The 21,624-nt window shown below is 35.7% G+C and overlaps 2 protein-coding genes across 2 annotated transcripts; one reads left to right on the top strand and one right to left on the bottom strand.

Annotated features, from left to right (window-relative positions):
* The first annotated feature begins 9,536 nt into the window (after positions 1–9,536).
* Positions 9,537–11,841, top strand: LOC131013540 (uncharacterized). The gene is made up of 3 exons (XM_057941658.1): positions 9,537–10,129; positions 10,230–10,858; positions 10,940–11,841. The coding sequence occupies exons 1-3, from the start codon at positions 9,901–9,903 to the stop codon at positions 11,585–11,587; spliced, it is 1,506 nt and encodes a 501-aa protein (XP_057797641.1). The 5' UTR covers positions 9,537–9,900; the 3' UTR covers positions 11,588–11,841.
* Positions 11,842–11,858: 17 nt separating this feature from the next.
* On the bottom strand, positions 11,859–14,520 carry LOC131013538 (U-box domain-containing protein 17-like). The gene has a single exon (XM_057941657.1). It carries the CDS (start codon positions 14,109–14,111, stop codon positions 11,964–11,966), a length of 2,148 nt encoding a protein of 715 aa, XP_057797640.1. The 5' UTR covers positions 14,112–14,520; the 3' UTR covers positions 11,859–11,963.
* Between the last annotated feature and the right edge of the window lie 7,104 nt (positions 14,521–21,624).

The raw sequence follows: 21,624 nt of genomic DNA, 5'->3' as shown, positions 1-21,624 counted from the left end.
ACCCCTTATTCGCGGATAACTACCCCACACAAGCGGTAAACAAACGTAAATTTCCCCTGATTCATGTTTTACGCCCGTCGCCACCTTTCCCCATGCACCCAAAACACAAATCAACGCAGAGCTCAGCAGATTAACCACATATTAAACCAGAAAACGCAATTAAACGATTAAACATAGCTGGATATCCAGATTATTCGGACCAATCGATGCCAACGCCCGCAAATCCGATTGAATTCACAGATCTGCGTACGCCGGCGACCGTAATCTCACGTCTTAATTCAGTAGCTTTCCCACAGACGGCGCCAGTTGGTGTTTAATGAAACCAACACCTAAAACTATGGAGAAAAACCATGAACTATACCTAGTGTAATGACTGGAAGAAGACGGAGTAAAGAACAATCGGAAATCTTGCACGAAAGGAGAAAATATCAGTTGTATTTGAAAATATGAGATAGCGTAAAAAATAATACACGAGCTCGGGCCCTATTTATAGATTTACAAGCAGAGGGGTAAAATAGTAAAAACATCTTCGGTGCATGCGTCATGCGTGATGGAAGGGTACAATGGTAATTCCGATAATACGCGGGAGACCTTCCCGCGCGTTTATTGGCTCTTCTGATGGAAATGTCTTCTCTGGCGAAGGCATCTTCTCTGGTGATGTTGACATCTCTGGCATGAAGGACTCCTCTGGTAAACACGTCGTCTCTGGTAAAGGCGTCTCCTCTGGCGATGGTGACTTTTCCGGCGCGGATGACTCCTCTGAAGAAGAGGGCTCCTCTGTCAAGAATGACTTCTCTGGTGCGGATGACTCTTCTGGAGAAGAGGGCTCCTCTGTCAAAAATGACCTCTCTGGTACGGATGACTCCTCTGGCTAGAGTCATTCCTCTGATGGATGAAATCCTTCTGGTAAAAATGGTTCTTCTGACCCATACGGCTCCTCTGATGGGAGTGATTCCTCTGATTTGTACTCTCTCCCTACTCTGCATATATTGCTCCTCACCAATTAGGATGAGTGGATTGAGTTGCTGGGAATCGGGTCGGGATCGGGTACCCTACCCGAAAAAATCGGGTACCCGATCCCGATTAAGACGGGAAATCGATACCCGATCCCGAACTCGAAAAAAAATCGGGTACCCTAATACCCGACTCGGGTCGGGTATTCGGGTACCCTAATTACCCGGTCAAAATTACATGTTTCAGGTCAAACTGTGTAAAATCGGGTATTTCGGGTATTAGGGTACCCGATTTTCCTTAATCGGGTATTAGGGTACCGAAAATACCCGATTTTTTTTAAAAAAAAAATCGAAAATCTGTATTAATAAATAATATATAACATCAAATCAAAATTGAAAATTGAAAATTTTGTAGGTAGGGTTACAGTTCAGTAGTTCACTCCTTTGATTTGAAAATTGAAATTAAGGAATTAAAATGTAATTAAATAATTTAATATATATTTAATAAAAATCGGGTATTTCGGGTATACCCGATACCCGATTTTTCCCCAGTACCCTAAATACCCGATTCCGAACCCGGTCCCTAATTTTTCGGGTATAGGGTACCCGATACACGATTTTTTCGGGTCGGGTATTCGGGTACCCTATACCCGAACCCTATCTTCCCACCCCTAATTGAGTATGCGTCGATTTTTAGGATATGATTCTGCACTTGCCTTACATGTGCCTCAAATTTGTAATTTGTGGAACATAATAAACCCACCAGATACAAGTACTCTTTAAGTGCGTTCTCTTTTGTTGTAAAATTATCATAGGAAAATGAAGGATAATCAAAATTTCACCATTTAAGTCATTCATTTCTTTTCCCTCATTTCCTACTTGACCCTTACTTATTCCTCATATTCACTACAAAGGAGGGATAATATTATCACACCATTTTTGGAGGGATAATATTATCCCCCATTTGTAGTGAAAATGAGGAATGAGTAAGGAGTCAAGTAGGAAATGAGGGAAAAGATTAGAAGAATTTAAAGGGTGAAATTTTGTTTATCCCTCATTTTTTTATGATAAATTTACAACCAAAGAGAACACCCATTTAGGTATAAAATTACTTTTAAATATATGTTTGCTATTTTATCATTTCTAATTAGAAATGAATTTTTTTCTTTAAAAACCTTGGTCTACGTTCATAATTGTTAGATATGGCGTAAACATAATTTAGGATCCGGTCCAAATTGGATTCTTTCATTACTAGCCTTAAAATTAGAAGTTAAATAAATAATGCAAATAAAGAATCTCTCTAACTAAGTTGCCGAAGAAGAAAAATAAAGCAAAAAAACATTTTAGGGAAAAAAAATTGATTTGGTCTGTTTCATAGTACTGTTGTCTGTACTAGTATTTTTGACCCATTGTTGTTTCCTTTTCCTTCATTAAAACATGGAGTCTATAATTGTTTGTAATTACCAAATTATGCATTTGCCACCTGTTTCTGTGACATGTTTTTAGGTTTGGTACTTAAAAGGTAATAATTGTAGCATTATTTACCAACTTTTGTTAGGAATTTGGCTTGTCTTCACTTTCCCACATGGTAGCAGTTTTATGGTTAAGATGTCTATTCTAACAAACATGATGGCCCATTAAATTACATCTTGGGCTCAACACTCCGAACAGCCCACTTTGGGTAAACCTAAAAAGATATCCTTCCATCCCTCAATATGTCGCATTTGGAAATAAAAACTCCTCATATTTCATTAGTCAAAAAAAAAAATTATAGTAAAATTTTTTATGACTTCTGTCTTTACTGAAAATTATTTAATTCTTCGGTTTTCCATGCAATAATTATGGTAAAGAATATAAAAAAAAAAGCACAAAATCTCCTGTACACTAGGGTGTATGTAGAGATGTCCAAAAAAATCGGAACCGAGAACCGAATCATCGAACCGGACCGTGGTCAACAGTTTCGGAACCGGAACCGTGGTCAACGGTTCCGAACCAAAACCGTAATCGTGGCTCCACAGTTCAGTTCCGGTTCCAATAATCCCGAACAGAACCGTCCAATTTTTTTTTTTTTTTTAATTTTTTAGTAAATTTTGAAGTGTTGTATGAAATTTAAACAATGTTAAACCATTTATTTAGGTTATACATAGTTGAAATTTAGATGAATTAGATATGAGAATAAGAAATAAGCATTAGGTAGTAAATGGTTGAAGTTTAGTATAAATTCGATGTGGGAAACATGTGTATTGAAAAATCATAATTTCATGTGCATTCTTTATGTTTTTTACTTGGGTTAATTGCCTATAAATACACGAACTATACTCAAATTTTGGTTTTTGACAAAATCTATTTTTTTGGTCAAAAAATACATAAACTTTTATATTTTTGGAATTTGACCGGAGCCGAAAGTTCGTCGGAAAATAAATTGATTGTCTGAATTCTGATGGGCAATCCGAAGATACCGTTAGAAAGCTCTTAATGTTATCTTTCTAATGATACTTATATTGTTGGGTTTTGATAACCGGAAGTGGTAAAAAAAATGGCATGAAAGTCGAAGTCACGAAACTCTATATTTTTTCTTTTTTTCGACCACTTCCGATTATCAAAACCCAACAATATAAGTATCATTAGAAAGACAACATCAATAACTTTCCAACTGTACCTTCAGATTGGTCATCAGAATTAAGTTAATCAAATTATTGGCCAACAAAGTTTTGGGGTCATGTCAAATTCCAAAAAATTAAAAGTTTATGTATTTTTTGACCAAAAAAAATAGATTTGGTTAAAAACCAAAATTTGGGTATAGTTTGTGTATTTATAGGCAATTAACCCTTTTACTTTTGTCTATCTCAAATTCTATCCCACATTGAATTTATAGTAAACTTCAACCCTTTACAATATAAATAAAATGGTGAACTCTCATTCCCAATTTCGCACATCTAATACATAAATCTCAACCATTTACATTCTAAATAAATAGTTCACATTGTGTACATATTATAAACTTTAAACTAACACTTTAAAAATAATAATAATAATAATAATAAATAACGGTTCCATGGTTTGAACCGGGAACCGACGGTTTGAAACCGGAACTGCTGGTTCACGGTTCAAACCGAAATCGTGAGGACCAATATTCGGTTTGGTTCTGGTTCTAGATTTTGGAATCGTGAATCGGCGGTTCGGTTTCGATTCGAATTGGGAACTAAACCGTGGGCACCTCTAGGTGTATGGTACACCCGCGTCGTACCCGACCCGGATCTAACCCAAATGGACTATCCTACCCGAATGTCAAGTATTCGTGTCATTTCGCTATAGTGTTAGTGTCATTTTAGTGTCATTTTTGAAATAATTTTATTTGTAAAACAAAATAATGTTAGTTTTTTTTTCGAAATAGTATCATTTGTAAAAAAAAATAGTGTTAGTGTTATTCCAATATCGTGTTAGTATTAGTGTCGTTTCGTGTTAGTGTTAGTGTTAGTGTCATTCTAAGAAAAAATGGGTTAGGATAGTTCAACTAGGTCAGGATTCGGATCGGGTACAACCCGAGTGTACGGTACACCCGGGTGTACAGGAGACCACCTCTAAAAAAAATTACCTACTTCTAGGATTTTGATGGCAAGAGATACTTTTTTGAAGATAAAAAGTCTTCAAATTTTGAACTTTTACATTATCTTATACTACTAGCTATCATTTTCCTCAATCAATTTCTTCCAGTAAAAAAGTAATTATTTTAGTTTCAAATTTATTTATAAAAGATCCATAAATTCACACCGAAAAAAATATGAATTTTAGTGTGCGCAAAATAATCATCCAACTTCTTCTCATCTCTATCGTCCTCATCCGCGTGGATAAAATATACTCTATCCGTCTCAATTAAATAGACTTATTTTATTTTTCTGATGTCCCAAAATATAGGCTAATTTTCATAACAGGTAATACATTTATAAATCGTTTACGAATATATCTGTTTAATTATTTGATTAACAAACATTAATGTATCGGTAAATAATAAATATTGGCATATTAAAAAGTTACTTGTATAATTTTCTTTTCCATGAGCCTATATAATTGGGACAAATTAATAAGACATATACTATATAGATTTATCTAATTCGGACATTGTTTCCATTTTTTGGGTGAAATGTTGGTTTAAAAGGTTTAGGTGTATGCATGTATCCTCAAAAAAACAGAAGCATGTGTGAGTTATAGCCCTCTTATATATTAATTAATTCTTACTTTAAGGTAGAGCAAGTATTTTTGAAGTAAAGGTCTCAAATTTGAATATCACAAACGTTTTATTTTCAAGAGTGATTTACTTCTCCTATATACTTTGCAGTTTATTGCACATGAATAAGATTGACACAGTACATATCTCAAACATCGAAGCACCATCATTCATAGTTAAAAAATTATTATACTACAAAAAAACGCGTAAATAGCGACGACGAAGAGGCTATCGGTAATTACCGGCGGCAAGGCGGTGGCATTTCAGGCGACCCGCCCTTTCTCAGTCACCGACCAATTACCGATGGTAAAACCGCCGTCGCTAACTAGCGATGGCGACGCCGTCGGTAATTATATTATTGACATTACATATTTAATTTTATATGAATACCGACGGCGTTTTACCGTCACTAACTAGCGACGGTAAATGCCGTCGGTAATTAAATAATATTAGGGCTCGCGCAGCCCTTCTTTTCCCACTTTTGCGCCGCACACCCTTGTCCCTACCCCCCCAGCCCCCCCCCCCCCCCTCCCCTGCTGCTGCTGCTTCTCCTTCTCCGGTCGCCACCCGCCGCCGCCGCCGACGCCCAAGTAACTTTCTCTCTCTCTAGATCTCTCTCATTTTAATTATATATATAATTATTTAATTTTCACTTATTTTCCTTGCAGTTCGACGACCCCGTTCCGCCGCCTTCTTCACGACACCCCGCCGGAAACCACCACCATACGTTTTTTGTTTCTCTTATTTATTTATTTAATTTATTTATGTATTTATGTTGATTAAATAGATTTATTTGTTAGATCTAGTTAATTAATTATGAAGAGTTAATTTTTAATTGGCTTATAAATAAATTATATGAAGCATGATTAATTTTAAATTATATTAAGCATGATTAATTTTAATCAATTAGTTTAAGTTGTTAGTTTATATATAATGAAATGTGTAATTAGTTTAATCAATTAGTTTAAGTTGTTTGTTAGAATAATTTATATATGTTGGATAATTTTGTTAAATTAAATGTTATGTGCTATGTGTTTATGAAATGTTATGTTATTATATATTGTGGGATAGATTTAATCAATTTCTTAAGGATCTTCTCCCTTTGGGATAGAAATTGATTACTCCCTCCGTCCCATTAAAGTTGGCCACATTTTCTTTTTGGGTGTCCCATTATTCTTGGCCACTTTCTAAAATAAGCAATAATTTAACTTAATTAGGATCACTAATTAAGTTACTAATTAAACCCTAAATCTTATTTAAAATAAACACACACACCCTATTCACACATAAAGCAGCCGTTACTCCTTCCTATCTTCTTCTCCGGCGGGATGTCACCACCATGGCCGCCGCCGCTTCTCGCCCCTCGAAGCAGCGATGGGTCCCCTCGTCGTCCTCCCTCTCTCCCTCTGTTCTCTCTCAGATCTAACCGTCATCGTCGCCCCGTCCAGCTGACCGCCACCGTCGCCCCTCACCCTCTCAAGCAGCCATGTCAGCGCCCTCTTTCCCCAACCCTAGATTTGAAATCGCCGTCTTCTATTCGCCTCGTTTGAATCGAGGCGGAGGGACGATAGTGAAGAAGAGTTTGAATCGCCTAGTTTTGTTGAGTGATTTGGGAGTTTTTAAATTGAATCACACACAAACACATTCGTCTGCACTCTCGTCTGTACTCTCCCAGCAGGGTCGTTTGATTTCAGGTACAAGATCTGGTTTTCTAAAGATCTCGCCTTCACAGTGTTTGGGGGCAAGATCTGGTTTTTGATTTCTGATTTTTGAGTGGGTGGTGGTTGTTGGCGACGGTGGTGGTGGTTGTTGGCAGATTTGAGGGTGGTCGGTGCTAAAAAAAAAGAGTAAGAAAAACTGAGGTTGGTCGGTGGTGGTGGTGCTCCGGTCGCCGGCGGCGACGAGTTGCTGGCAGATTTGTAGTGGTTGTTGGCAAATTTGCTAATTAAGCAATTAAGATAAAAAAAAAAAAGTGTATTTAAAAATATGGACTACTCAATTAAAAGCATAACAATACATTTCTTAATTTCCGTGCCGAAAAGAATGTGGTCAATTTTAATGAGACGGAGGGAGTATTTCTTAAGGATCTTCTCCCAACAAATGATTGTTTTCAAACAAAATTACATTTGCACTTTATTTTCAAATTTATGTTTTATTGAACTATATATTTCAATTGTTTTATTAAAACTATATATGTTTTATATATTTATGGCAATGATGATGATGATTGTATTTAATGTAAACAAATAAATTCAAATCACATTACAATAACCAAATTAAAACACTTTTGGTGTATTAATGTTTTAATATATATATATATATATATATATATATATTTTTATTTAATAATTAAATATTTTACCGACGATAAAAATAAGGACGGAAACGAACTCGATCAGTAATTAACATCATCTTTCAGGTATTATCTCCACATATTCAAAGATTATAAATATATATGAGTGACTATATAGCATTTAAATGAATTAATAAGTGTAGATATATCAATAATACAAGTGTTCTGTACTGGTGACCACTCAAAAAGAATTTCAAAGTTAAACGAGCTTGACACAGAGCACAAGCAAGATGGGTGACCCACTGGGAAGTTGGGTGACCGACTCGGAAGTTCGGCTAACTTATACAATACCGTATAAATACGGAAAAAATTTATAGAAATACAATATATAAATAAATAGAATTAATAAATAAATAAATAAAATAAAAAAACAAATAAAAAAATAAAAATAAAAAAATTACCGAAATAAAAATAAAAAAATTATCGACGGCAACAAAGCCGTCGCTGATTACCGACGGCAATCGCCGTTGGTATCCACGTTAGTTTCCGGCGACTTCTCGGCCACCGTCCGGCGAATTTTACCGACGGTAACCACGCCGTCGCTAATTACCGACGACGGTTACCGCCGGTAAATCTCCGGCACAGCTCCGCCGTTCTCCGACGAGGGATGGCGGCGGCATCGCCGTCGTTAATTGCCAACGGCATGCGGTCGCCGTCGTTAACGCCGTTACCGACGAGCCGATTAGCAACGGCGAATTGCCGGCGGCGGCGCCGTTGGTAAAGTATATCATCGGCGGCCGTGTCCGAATGCCGTCGGTAATATGATGTTTTTTTGTAGTGTGAGTGCATGAAGTTGGATTTGACCATATTAATGTAAACAATTTCATATTTTCTTTTTACGAGAAGAATATTTAATTTTCTAATTATCGATCATTTTAATTATCAAGGAAAGTGACAAGATTTTTTTTTTTTTTTATCAAAAATATATAATTTGTGGTACATTCTCAATTTCTCATCAGCCATGGAACAGAAAGAAATGCATACCAAAAATGTCATTGCACTTTCGCTTTGGTTAAGCCATCCCTTTCCATGATATTAAGTGAGGTACAATACAATACACAAAATATGGCATCTTTTCTCAACCTCCATATAAAGCCATACTTTTTATATACTGCAGGGTTTGGGTGGTTTAATTAAAAGTGATCTTATGGGGATAATTTATCAAAAGAGCAACAGATTATAGTATTTGTATAAAAAAGACAACTAAACAAAAATTTATATCAAGATGGGTATTATTTATTTTTCTTTCCCATATAGTTTATCTCTCTTTTTTACCCTTATAAATGTCTCCACAAAATTTCCTTCCATAATTTTATTATTTAATTTATCTCAAACGGAGTACAATATTACTTTTATTCTCTATAAATTCAGGACATTTAAAATATTCAAAAAGCGAATGTGCATAAACTATATATATTTAAAATATTTAAAAATCAAGTTGCGTGGTTTGCAATTACTGCAAACAATATTTCTCTTAAGTCATGGTCAAAAATCAGGAGTTTCTTTACACAGCCCGGCCCCCTCTCTCTCCCTCAATCTCCAAATAGGATGAGGTAAAGCTACTACTTGATGTGAATCTTTTATTTACTCCCTCCGTCTCATATGGTAGGCTGATTGAGATTTTCACAAAGATTAAGAAAAATCATTAAAAATAAAAATATATAAGTAAATTTTCTAGTATGCCCATATTTATTCTTTAATGATGTATTAAAGTGGGAGTAAATTAAAGAATTAAATTAGGGATATAATAGTAAATGAGTAAAAAAATATTACTTTATGGAAACAAACCTATATAAATAGGACATTCAAAAAAGGAAAACAAGCCTAAGCATATGGGACGAATGGAGTATTTATTTTTTGTTAGAAAGTATATTTGTAGGTTAAGTTATGACAGTTCCTCACACTTTTTCTTCTTGTAGGCATGATTTTGGCATTACTTTGAAATCAAGAATGCCAAATTTTCCCTACTTATATACTACTAGTTACAAATTGCCTTTATCCCTTTCTTTGGAGTTACAACATGTACACCAAATATCAAAATGGGGCACATCAATATTAGTTCAGCTGGCATTTCAAATTCAATGATGATAATTTCTGGTGGAAAAAGATGATTTTGGATAATGGGTTTTGTTCAAACTTCCAACCTAATCAATTATAGGAAAACAACTGTAAATACCAACTACTTGAAATAGCAAAAGCTAAGTCTCTATTACTCTACGGATATCAAAATCACTAACCATTTTGACTGATCATACTTCAACTAAAGCAATTTCTTGATCAAGAGGAGTTTGTGAAGATGGAGACATACATTTAAAACTCCAAAATTGCATGTAGTATCAAAGAGACGACGCGATTCTTTGCTTTGCAACATGGTTCTTACTGCAGTCTTGATCCTCGTCTCTCTTTCAAGCGTCGTCTGTTTGAGTTTTGAAGGCGGGGATGTATCTGCAGTCGGGGATCCGGGCATGAAAAGGGACGCCCTAAGAGTGGCGATAGAGTCGTGGAATCAATGCAACGAAGTCGGAGAGGAAGCACCTAACATGGGAAGTCCAAGAGCAGCTGATTGCTTTGACATATACAAAGCTTCTCCTCAACAAGGTCAGTTTCTATCCATCTTCATCTTCATTGAAATCGTACTAATTCGATTCAAACACAATCAAGTTTCACATATAATCATATCAATTTTTTATCTCTGCAGGAGAAGATCAGTGCTCACTCTGCAGCCAAGTGCCGTACGTGCTCGTGCACCGTGTCACGGAGGAGGAAAACCGGCTGGGAATTGGGCAGCCATTTCTCGGAGTCGATCAAGATTCACTCACAAATGTTGACCTATATGCAGCTGAGAAAGAGCTCTATTTAGGGAGTAAATGTCAAGTAGAAGACATACCCAATCCATGGCAGTTTTGGATGATCATGCTAAAAAACGGCAACATGGATACCTATGCCGGTAGATGCCCCCAAAACGGGCGAAAAATAGGCCCTTACGGCCCCGACAGCCAGTTTCCTTGCTTCGGAAAAGGCTGCATGAATCAACCATTGATCTACCACGACTACACCTCGTTGCAAGGGCCTAACAGAACTCGACTGAGGGGCCGTTTCTACGGCTCGTGGGACTTGGATTCAGATCCTAGCAAAGGGATGCAAGAAGGCAACTTTTCTTACCATTCGGTTACTTGGGAGAAGGAGCTTGGGGAAGGAAGCTGGATCTTTCACCATGTTGTACGAACGTCCGTCAAGTATCCGTGGCTGATGCTTTATCTGAGAGCCGATGCCACCACCGGATTTTCCGGTGGCTACCACTACCCTACAAGGGGAATGATGAAGATAGTAAGTTCAAGAATATAGTGATCACCTCATTTTCTTGCAGTTTTACACTAGTTTACGACCTCAATTTTGGCAATCATGCAGTTACCAGAATCACCTGATTTTGTAGTGAGATTCAGTCTGAATGTGATTAGCAGCGGAGGGCCGAGCAGCCAGTTCTACTTGATGGACATCGGCAGCTGCTGGAAGAACAACGGGCAGCCATGCGACGGGAACGTGACTTCAGACGTGACGCGTTACAACGAGATGATCTTGAATCCGGAGACGCCCTCATGGTGCCATCCGGAGGACTTCAAACTCTGCCCACCATACCACACTTTCCCAAACGGCAGCCGTGTGCACCGCAGTGACACCGCTCGTTTCCCCTACGAGGCGTATCACCTGTACTGCGCCCCTGGGAATGCGGAGCACGCAGAAGCACCCAACATTGTGTGTGATCCATATAGTAACCCTCAGGCACAGGAGATTCTGCAGATTGTGCCTCATCCTGTTTGGGGTGAGTATGGTTATCCAACAAAGAAAGGGGAGGGCTGGATCGGAGATCCCAGAACTTGGGAGCTCGACGTCGGGAGGCTGTCGGAATCCCTTTACTTTTACCAGGATCCAAGCACTGCACCTGCAACAAGGCGATGGACATCCATAGATTTGGGAACTGAGATTTTTAAAGCTCCCAATCAAGTGGCAGAATGGACTGTCACTGATTTTGACATTCTTGTACCCACAATATACTAGAGAGAGAGAGAGAGATGATTCAGTATCCTAAGCATAAACTTACTGTATGATCATTCTTCAGATTCAATTTTCTTCAACTACCTGTACAGATTGTAGGGCTGGCAATTTCTTGTGTGTTGGGCCCTTATCGTGTAGACACGATGAGACCAAACACAAACATGATAAGGCTGGACACTAATCCATTAATTTTGTTGCATGTTTGTATCTGTGTCTAAAATTGCCAAATAAAATAAAATGCATAACTGTTTTATCTATTTAGGACAAAAAACAGTTGAACTTGAGGATATAATTCATATTTGAATCAAAAAAATTGATGCAAGTATTACACAGAAAAGAAAACTGGTATACAACACAACCAATTCATAGGTGATGAAAACTATAATACATGAAGAGAAATGGACATAGGCATGGAAACATCAGCAGCAAAAGTTGCATCTCTAGCCACACCTGAGTTCCCAGCAAAGGCATATCCGACGCCTAATCCGCCCAAATGCAACTGCGCGTTCTCGGACCTCTGGAAGACTCTAGCAAGCGACGCAGCCTTTCTCCTAGCGCGTTTCGTCCCTGTAAAGAGCAGCGTCTGCAGCAATCCGGCCAAAGCTGGAGCCTTCAGAACCCTCTCAGTCGCGGCTGCTCCACCGCTCCTACACAGCTCGAGCAATGCTGCCACCACGTTCTCTTTACCACGTGGTGTGCCCCATCGCATCATGCCAATGAGCCCCGCCACTGCCATTTCCTCGGACGCCACTGCTGCAGCCCCTAACGGCTGACGCACTATAAGAGCCAGCGCGCCTGCTGCTTCCTCGGATACAACTTCGGATTCCAGTGCCTCCACTAGCGCCGTCACTGCACCTGAATCTATCATTCTCGAGCAGTTGTCGTTGTGTGTTGATAGATTGAAGAGAGCTGTGACGGCATCTTTTTTCCCCCTGGGCGTTCCCTCTCTCAAGAGTCCGGCCAGAGATTCAACGGCCCATTCTTGGTCAGCTATCGCCTTCTTGTACTCATGGACAGCGGAGAGGCTGAACAGAGTGGCCGCAGCGTTTTCCCTGGCCTCGACGGTGTGGCCGTATCTCAAAACCTCAACAATGGCTTCCAAACATCCTTCTACCTCCATGATCAAGCGCTTATTCTTATCATATATCGACAGGTTCAAGATGGCAGTGACGGAATTCTCTTGCGCCAACACATCTTCGGAGGAAAGCAGCCGTTTGAGAAGAGGAACGGCGCCAAGCTCAGCAATGCAAGCCCGATTCTCCCTCCCTGTCTTGGCGAGCAGCCTAATCTCCATGGCAGCGACAGTCTTGGCCCTTGGGGTCCCGTTAGCAAGCTGCTCGACAAGCAGATGAGCAGTCACTTTAGTCGCTTCAATGGCTGCGTTGCTCATGGACGCAGCTAGTGCACACTCGGAAGGGTAATCCGAGTTCTCCGGTGGATCATAGGGTATGTCATTCGCCATACACCATTGCATGATCAGATTCCTGAGAGCACGGTTAGGCACGAGCTTCGTGTGAACAAGCATCTGCCCTGTCTTCGGGCACGTGCAGTGCCCTTCCTGCATCCATCTTGCAATGGATGAACGCTCGTATGTTTGCCCCGTGGATACGATCACCGGATCCCTCATCAAATCCAACGACACCGGGCAGCAGAAATCCTTAGGGATCGCGATAAATGCATCTGCAATTTCCTGAGTGATCATTCCCTTCTTTATCTTCTTACGATTCCAATCTCCCAATTCCCCTTCGTCTTCGAATCTAAACAGCAAGAACCTACAATACCTAATCAAAGCCACAAATCCATTCAAAACTGAGGCTGTAGGTTCAATATCACCATCATGATTCACTGTCTGCTCCTCCAAGAACTCAATCTCATTTCTACAACTTTCCACATCACAAATCCTTAATTTCTCCACGATAAATGAATGCAGTGCAGCTCTCTCAGGAATCCTTCCACTCTCAAATTCATTTAAGAAATGGTATAGCTTAAACCTCAACAAATCATCGTGCTTATCGATGAACAATCTCGACTTCCTCGACTGCTTACACAACAATTCAAAATGCTCCTTAATATCTTCAGATAAATCGATCTCACCCAAAGGGAAAACATCCAAAAGGGTCGAGATTTCCTGATTCAAATCATGGAAATTACCAGAAATAAAATGGTTCTGGAGCAACAACCACAATTTGCTCGACCCCCTCACATAATCAATCAAGAGTTTGGACCTGTAAAGCAGGAGGTACAACTCCTTCAAGCACATAAACACTGTCGAAGCTGTTGCCAAGAATCCCACCTCGTGGAAAGCATCCAACAACACAGAAATCACCTGAATTTTCCGAATTAAATTCCGGCAATTCTTTACCTGGAAAAAGAGCGTCTTTTTATTAAACGACGCCAGCAGCTCCGCAGAAATCGCGCGTAGAATCCCCAAAACGGCGCCGTTGCTCACCTCCACCGGCGCCAGGAACGCGTCCAGCGACGGCGATCGCGGCCTCCTCAACGACGAGAATATCGCCGCGGACGCCATGTAACAAGCTATTCACCCGGAAAAAAGAAAAAGTTTTACAAGTATTTCTACAAACAGTTAGTGGGCATCCGATATACACACGAAATTCAAGTGTTTGAATTTACAAAAGAAGGGTTGTTTGATTTCCGTCTGTGCGTTTTATGGGTATATAAGAAAATAACGGATACGGAATCCGCGTTGGAAGAAGAAGAAGAACGAAGAAAGGGTGTGGTTTGATTTATGAATGATGGATTGACTGAACTTTCCATTTCCAATACGGCAATTGATTTTCTTAATCGAGAATTTAATATTCATGGGTGTTTCATCTTGGAATTTCTATTGCAGACTGCTACGAAACGAAAGTGACTTTCGTTGTAACTTGGTGGGAGCAATGTGGGGCTAATCGCTCTATCACTATGCCTTTTCCTTTCTTTTTTTTGGACCTTTCTCCAATTTGTATTATTTTTTTTATAATAAACTGCAACTTATTTGTAATAGAATTTTTTTTCTTTTGAGTATGTACTATAAATTAATTAAATAATAATTATATTATTATAAATTAGATTAAATATTCAAATAAATACAATTTAACATTCATATAAAAGAAACTATATTAGATAAATTTTGTGCAATCACTCACTCGCTTTATTGTTTTTGTTGACTCGATTAGGGTTATTCGAAAATTTAAATTCAATTTAGTTAATTTGGCTATCAATCTTTCTTCAAATATATTTTGCTTTTTCAATTTTGAGTCAAACTAAAAATCATATATATATATATATGAATGATCAACTTCAATGGAGACCACTTCCCTATATAGAGAATAAAGACTAAATCAGAGCCATTGATCTCACCAAAATCAATGAATCAGATTAATCCGAATTCTTCAAGTTTAGAAAATCCCGTAAATTTCTCATTTTCAAATTCTGGGAACCAACGAACATTATTATGAACTTACGAATATACTAATGTTCGTCGATGTGTTCGTATAAAAAATAAATGAACATACTAGTGTTCGTCGATATGTTCGTATAAAAATAAATGAACATACAAATAAACATACTTATGTTCGTAAGTTCATAATAATGTTCGTTGGTTCCCAGAATTGAAAAATGAGGAATTTACGGGATTTCCTAAATTTGAATAATTCGGATGAATCTGATTCATTGATTTTAGTGAGATCAATGGCTCTGATTTGGTCTTCATTCTCTATATAGGTGAGTGGTCTCCATTGAACTCTTCCATATATATATATATATATATATATATATATATATATATATATGTGTGTGTGTGTGTGTGTGTGTGTGTGTGTGTGTGTGTGTGTGCTTTAATGAGATCCTTATTTTTCAATGAATAAGACATATATATTGATGAACAAGACAGTATATATACTGATGAATAACGAAATTTTAAAAATTGGTAATGAATAAGACATATATACTGATGAACAAGGCAATGTATACTGATGAACAAGGCAATGTATACTGATGAATAACGAAATTTAAGCTATTTCGCTTCCTCCAGGATTTGAACCCTGGGAAAAAAATTCGTCCTCTAGGTACAATATCAGTCATACGATTGATAAAATAAATGCACGAGATCGTGTCTAAGATCTCACTAAAAATAGGGGTCTCATTGGAGCACTCTCCTATATATATATACATCGTTTTTAAATAATATTATTTATAATTTTATAATATTTTTTTGTTACATTTTATTAATTACTTATTTTGAACATATTGAATATCACTTATTTTGTCAGGCTATTATTATTGCTAGATTTTGAGAACGATTGAAATCAAATTTTATGCTTAAAAATGAAAAATAATGAAAAAAGAATAGTTGAAATAGTCGATTTCTGAATCACAAAAAAATAAAATAAAATAAAATAGTCGATTTCAAATAATATTTCGGTTATGTTCTGTTTTATTTTTAATATTTTGATTACTTCGATTTGATTTTTTCCAAGCTAAAGCCGACTTAAATAGCTGAATATTCACTTACATGCTCAAACACACCATGAAGGATCCATTAACATATTTATATTATTAACGACTTATCATCTACTAGTAAAAAGTAAGATCTAGTATTGGGTTACTCTCTCTCTCTCTCCAAAAGGTAGAAGGGAAAAAACGAGTGGTAACGAAGAGCAGAAGGTCATTATGTTTCTTCATACAATTATAAGAGTTGACTAACTATTTTCATCATCTAACATTTTATAGACAATGAGACTTGTTGAAATAATTTAACTTATATATTATATAAAAAGTTTAATTCTAATTGTGAAGATCAATGATCGTTCATGACTTTATTAAATGAATTTGAGATTCAAAGTTCAAATCTCATTAGAATAAAAAAAAATCCTAACTTTTTTAATTCTTTATTTTTTGTAATAAAATGATTTCATAATGTTTCATAGTAGATTTATAGTAAACTTATTTTAACCACTCCTATTACATGCAAGAATATAAAATTATAATTTTTATAATTTGTTTCAAATCAATATTACAATTCATAACATCCTCACACGTAAAAACTTGAATACCACTCAATTTAGGATCGTATCTATGTCTCACGGGTCCTAAGCAAGAATTTTAAAATAGGTCCCTATAATGTAACTTTCTTTTCATGATATCAATATAGTATTTGATATTTAGCTAAACATAAAAATCACCAACTTTTAGGAATTATAGGAAAAACAATATAAAAAATTGAAATATCATATCAAAATAACCACTTCAAAATAGACAAAAATTTCCTAGTAATTTTAAACAAACGCAATACATCTTGCAATTTTAGATGCAAGATTTTCTTACTTTTATCTAATTTTTTTTACCAATTCTTTAGCTTGATCCATAATACAATGAAACTTATAAGACGGGTTCTTGTAAAAATAATATATATATATATATATATATATATATATATATGGTGTGGTTCTAGAGAGAACTATATTATTTGTGAGAACGTGAGAACCATCAAATCTAATGCATTCACTGTAAAAATTGATGCATTCGCTGTTAAAATTAATGCACTCCCAAAAAAATAAAAAATGCTTCCTTCAGGATTCGAACCCAGGATCTGCATTCATCCAACAAGATGATACATCCACCGTAGATCTTGATAATCGAATGACTGAAAATGATTCTCCGTTCTTTTTTTATTTATGGTTCTTTCTTGAACCTCTCCCTATATATATATATATATATATATATATATATATATATATAGGGTTAGGTTTCAGTGAAATTGGTATTTTTCGTGAGATCGTTAAACTAATGAATAAAATATATCTAGTGTTAAATAAGACAGTATACAGTGTCGAATAAACTAGGCGCCGGGTTTTAAACCAACGATCTCCCACACATTGACCACGCACTTATTCAACTAAGCTAGTACTTCAATAGTGTATGTACTATTCGTTTAATATATTAAGAGTACTAATTTGCAGTACACTATAGACCTGAATTCCTGAATTCGAAGGGGGGTGTATTCGTTCAAGAATTCTGTAGATTTTTAAAATCCAGAGATTTTAAAAATCTACAGATTTCACACAGATTCTTCATGTATTTTGGAATTCTAAACAGAATCTGTACAGATTTTGAACGGATTTTAACAAGAATTTGACGTAATTTTTACGGATTTGAAATCTACCATCCCAGCGCTCGTTAAAGTTAATTGAGCGTTGGAACAGCTCCCAGCGATCGCTGAGTTCCAGCGACCGCTGGCTTCGTGCGAGTGCCAACAATTTTGATGGATTGGATTGTGTGACTTCATCGAATTTACAGCCACCTGAGAGGTGTGATAACTAGAAGTGCTGTAGCCAATGGACTCTTCTGGTGGAAGTGGTATTGTCTTGACATTTGTCATATGACTCATATCAGCTCATCATTCCTTGAATTACTTTCTGCATTAGGCATCAAATGGTCCATTTCACTAGCGGAAGATTGCCCAGCGTATTTCTGGGGGTTATGATCAATTTCAACCATGCCAGCGATCGTTGGGTGTCAGCAGCCGCTGGCTTTTTCGAGCCACGGCCGCTGGAACCGAGTCGACGCTGAAATATGAAATCTTCTGAATTCTTATGGTTGGAGGTCGGATTTGTTCATGTGTATTTTTTGAATGAAATCAATGAAAATCTGTCCAATTTTAAAATCCACAGATTTTTAAATACCTCTAGATTTTAATAGATTTTTAAAAGTCTGAAACGAATAACTCTGGATTTTTATAGAATTTTAAAAGTCTTGAACGAATACCTCTAGATTTTCATAGACTTTTAAAAGTCTTGAACGAATACACCCAGATTTTAAAAGTCTGCATAAATCTATTAAAATCCTGAACGAATACACCCCCTAAATTTGGGTTGGATGAGGCTCCATGATTCGAGCGCATAATAAGCTATGAGCTCATAGAAGTGCACCTAATATGTATTTCACCCTTTTCTATCAAAGAGAAGAGAACGCACGTACCCTTAGTTTACTTGTGTTAATTATTACTAGTAAGCGGTTTTAGATTGTTAAATGTGCTCATGACTATCGTACCGTCAGATTTTATTTTTGCAAAATAATATATCTTGTGGTTTCATAAAATAAAATAAAAAATATCATATAAATGGAGCCGGTGTGATATATGATATTAAACATATCTACGAAAATAGTCAACTTAACATTGAACACTAACACAAAATTTCCTGTACACCTAGGTGTACTGCACACCCGGGTTGACTCGTACTCAAATCCTGACCTGCATGATAATCCAAACTCGCATCCTGATCCAAATTGTGTATATGACATTATTTAATTATACAAATGACACTGCTTATAATTGACACTATTCAATTATATAAATGACAATGTAACATTTTAAAATGTTATAGTGTCATTTTCAATCTTATAGTGTTATTTAAAATATTACTAGCATTTGCACTCGTGCAACGCACGAAAAATATTTTTATATTTTATTATATATAAAATTGATTATCATTTGATTATTATATAAAATTTCCAAATATAATTAAAATATAATTTAAGATAAATAATAAAGAATAATTCATATTAATAAAAAATTATATTGTGAAAAAAGAAAACAATATAAGTTAAAAGATAATTGAAAAAAAAATAGATTTATTCAAAAAAAAAGAGGAGAGAGGAGAGAGAATTTTCTTAAGTTTTAATCTTTAAATAAATATAATTTTTATATTTTAAATTCAATATTTACATAACATATTATCAAATTAAAACTCTTGTCATGATCTTTAATTTGATATACATATCAAATGCTCCGTATTTTATTTTTAGTCGAATTTCACAATTTTAAAAAATAAATAAAATAGAAAAATAAGAAGTTAAAGAAAAAGAAAAAAAAATATGTATAACTTATGAATAAACCTTCAATTTATTCTAACTACAAAATTGTCACTCAATTTTAAAATTGATTTAAAATCAATTTGAAATTGAAAACTCCCTTTTTAATATAGTATAGATAGTGTCATTGTTTCTTCTCTTTCTTGTTGGTTTTGGATCCATAGATGTCTGCCCCGTCTCGTTGGCTTGTGCATCTTCCTGTGTTTCTTCTCTTCCTTGTTGGTTTTGGTCCAGTTTTCTTGGTTAATTCTTTTTTGCTCGCTTTTTCTCATTTATCGTTTTATATGTAGTAGACTAGTATTCTTTTTCTTCTCTCGAGTGTTATTTCACAGGATTTTTCCAAAAAGATATTTTGATGAGGCTCAACCATTAGCCCGTCCATGTGTCTATGCTGTCAAGGGTTTTATAGATTTTTCTTTTTTCTTTTCATCTATATAAGTGTTATTTAATCTCAAGTGCGTCTATTTTATATCCAGTATTATTTTTGGATCACCAAATAAAATTAAGAAAAAATATTCGAATAAAAATTTGTTACCAAAAATATGAAAATTTATTTTGATAGAACACACGAAACACACGAAACGCACTCAAATCAATAATCCGCGTTGCCCCTTTTCCCATTTCCAAAGACCAATATTCTCATGAATCACTAACACATATTCATCTTTTATAATGGTAGGGTCTTTTAATTTCCCATACACGCTCTACTACATATGGAAGTGCGTTTACACATAATTAGATTCCTTGCATCATGATATGATTGTTACCATGATGAGTAACTAATCACTACAAAAAATAAATTATTTACAAATTTGAACATGAAAGAAAATGTGTGAACTAGAAATGACCGAAAAGACATACAATTTAGAATTAGATTGAAAAAATATCAGACTCTCAATATTTTATCGCATTTTCAAATATATATATTTCGTGGTTTAAATTGCAACATTTTGATATCTAACGTTCACAAAAAAAAAAAATGATGAAGCAACTTTTGTAATATTTTGATATCTAATGTTCACAAAACTTTTTGATGAAGCAAATTATATGATCTAGAAAAATCTCCCTGATAACAGTTGGTAGTGGATGCCCGATCTCACAAGCAATTGAAAATTAATGAAGGATTAATTGTGTTCCATGTCCTGAACTTTCAGCATTTTTTATAAAATATCTCGAATTTTTATTTTTTCTTAAAATATTTCAAACTTTCAGTTTTTTTCATAAAATATCTCGTTATACAAAATTTGATGACTGAAAGATGACAAAAAAAATCTAAACTTTCAGCGTTTTTCAACAATGATGGTTCCTAATATCAGGGCCGGCCCTGACATTTCGGGGGCCCTAGGCGAAAAGGAAAAAAGGGGCCCCTAAAAGAAGAAGCTTGGAGAAGTTGGAGTAGCAAATTTGAGATAGCTGTAAACCTGTAATATTGACCATAAAGTGCAATAAACTAGAAAAAAATGATAAAATAATTATAAAAATAACTTGGATCTTCTAGCATTTTGAGACGCAAAATCATCAATAATTTCTTCAAGATCAAGCTTTTCTAATACCTCATGTTCAATGCATAAAACCGCTAATCCATTCAACCTTTCTTGAGACATTGTAGAACGCAAATATGATTTTATCAATTTTAATTTTGAAAAACTTCTTTCTGCTGAAGCTACAGTAACTAGTATAGTCAACAATATTCTATATGCAATAGAAACATTAGGAAAGCAATCTGAAACTTTAACAAACTCAAGAACATCACCAAGAGACTTTGTTTCAGATGGTAAACACATTTGTAGCACTTGCAATTCAGAATATAAATCTTCAGCATCATTGTCAAATTTATCATTATGTTTCAGAGCATCTTGAAGCTTAACACAACATTTATGCAATTTATCACCATCCCATAAAGATAACATCTTATGAGGAAACAAAAAGCCAAAAATATCTTCAAAAATTGTCAATTGTTCAAATCTAGTTTTTAAAGATAAAATAGCAATATCCACTATAACAATAAAATAATTGATCCTAAAAGACTCCTCATCAGATAATGAAATCTCTTCTTGACAATTTTCATCAAATTGTTTCTTCCTACGAATCACACGTTTTGGTGGAAAAATAGGATCAATTTCCATTTTAGATGCAAGGTGCTTAGCTAATGTCAAGGCCGACTGAAA

This window comes from Salvia miltiorrhiza, chromosome 2, assembly GCF_028751815.1.
Source record: "Salvia miltiorrhiza cultivar Shanhuang (shh) chromosome 2, IMPLAD_Smil_shh, whole genome shotgun sequence".
Classification (NCBI taxonomy): domain Eukaryota; kingdom Viridiplantae; phylum Streptophyta; class Magnoliopsida; order Lamiales; family Lamiaceae; genus Salvia; species Salvia miltiorrhiza.
This window is presented reverse-complemented; position numbering and strand designations above follow the sequence as displayed.

Excerpts from the sequence above, each read along its gene's own strand:
- LOC131013540 (XM_057941658.1), top strand. The coding sequence starts at position 9,901 with ATGGTTCTTACTGCAGTCTTGATCCTCGTCTCTCTTTCAAGCGTCGTC. Across the intron at positions 10,130-10,229 it reads CAAAGCTTCTCCTCAACAAG|GAGAAGATCAGTGCTCACTC; the intron begins GTCAGTTTCTAT and ends TTATCTCTGCAG. Across the intron at positions 10,859-10,939 it reads CAAGGGGAATGATGAAGATA|TTACCAGAATCACCTGATTT; the intron begins GTAAGTTCAAGA and ends GCAATCATGCAG.
- LOC131013538 (XM_057941657.1), bottom strand. The coding sequence starts at position 14,111 with ATGGCGTCCGCGGCGATATTCTCGTCGTTGAGGAGGCCGCGATCGCCG.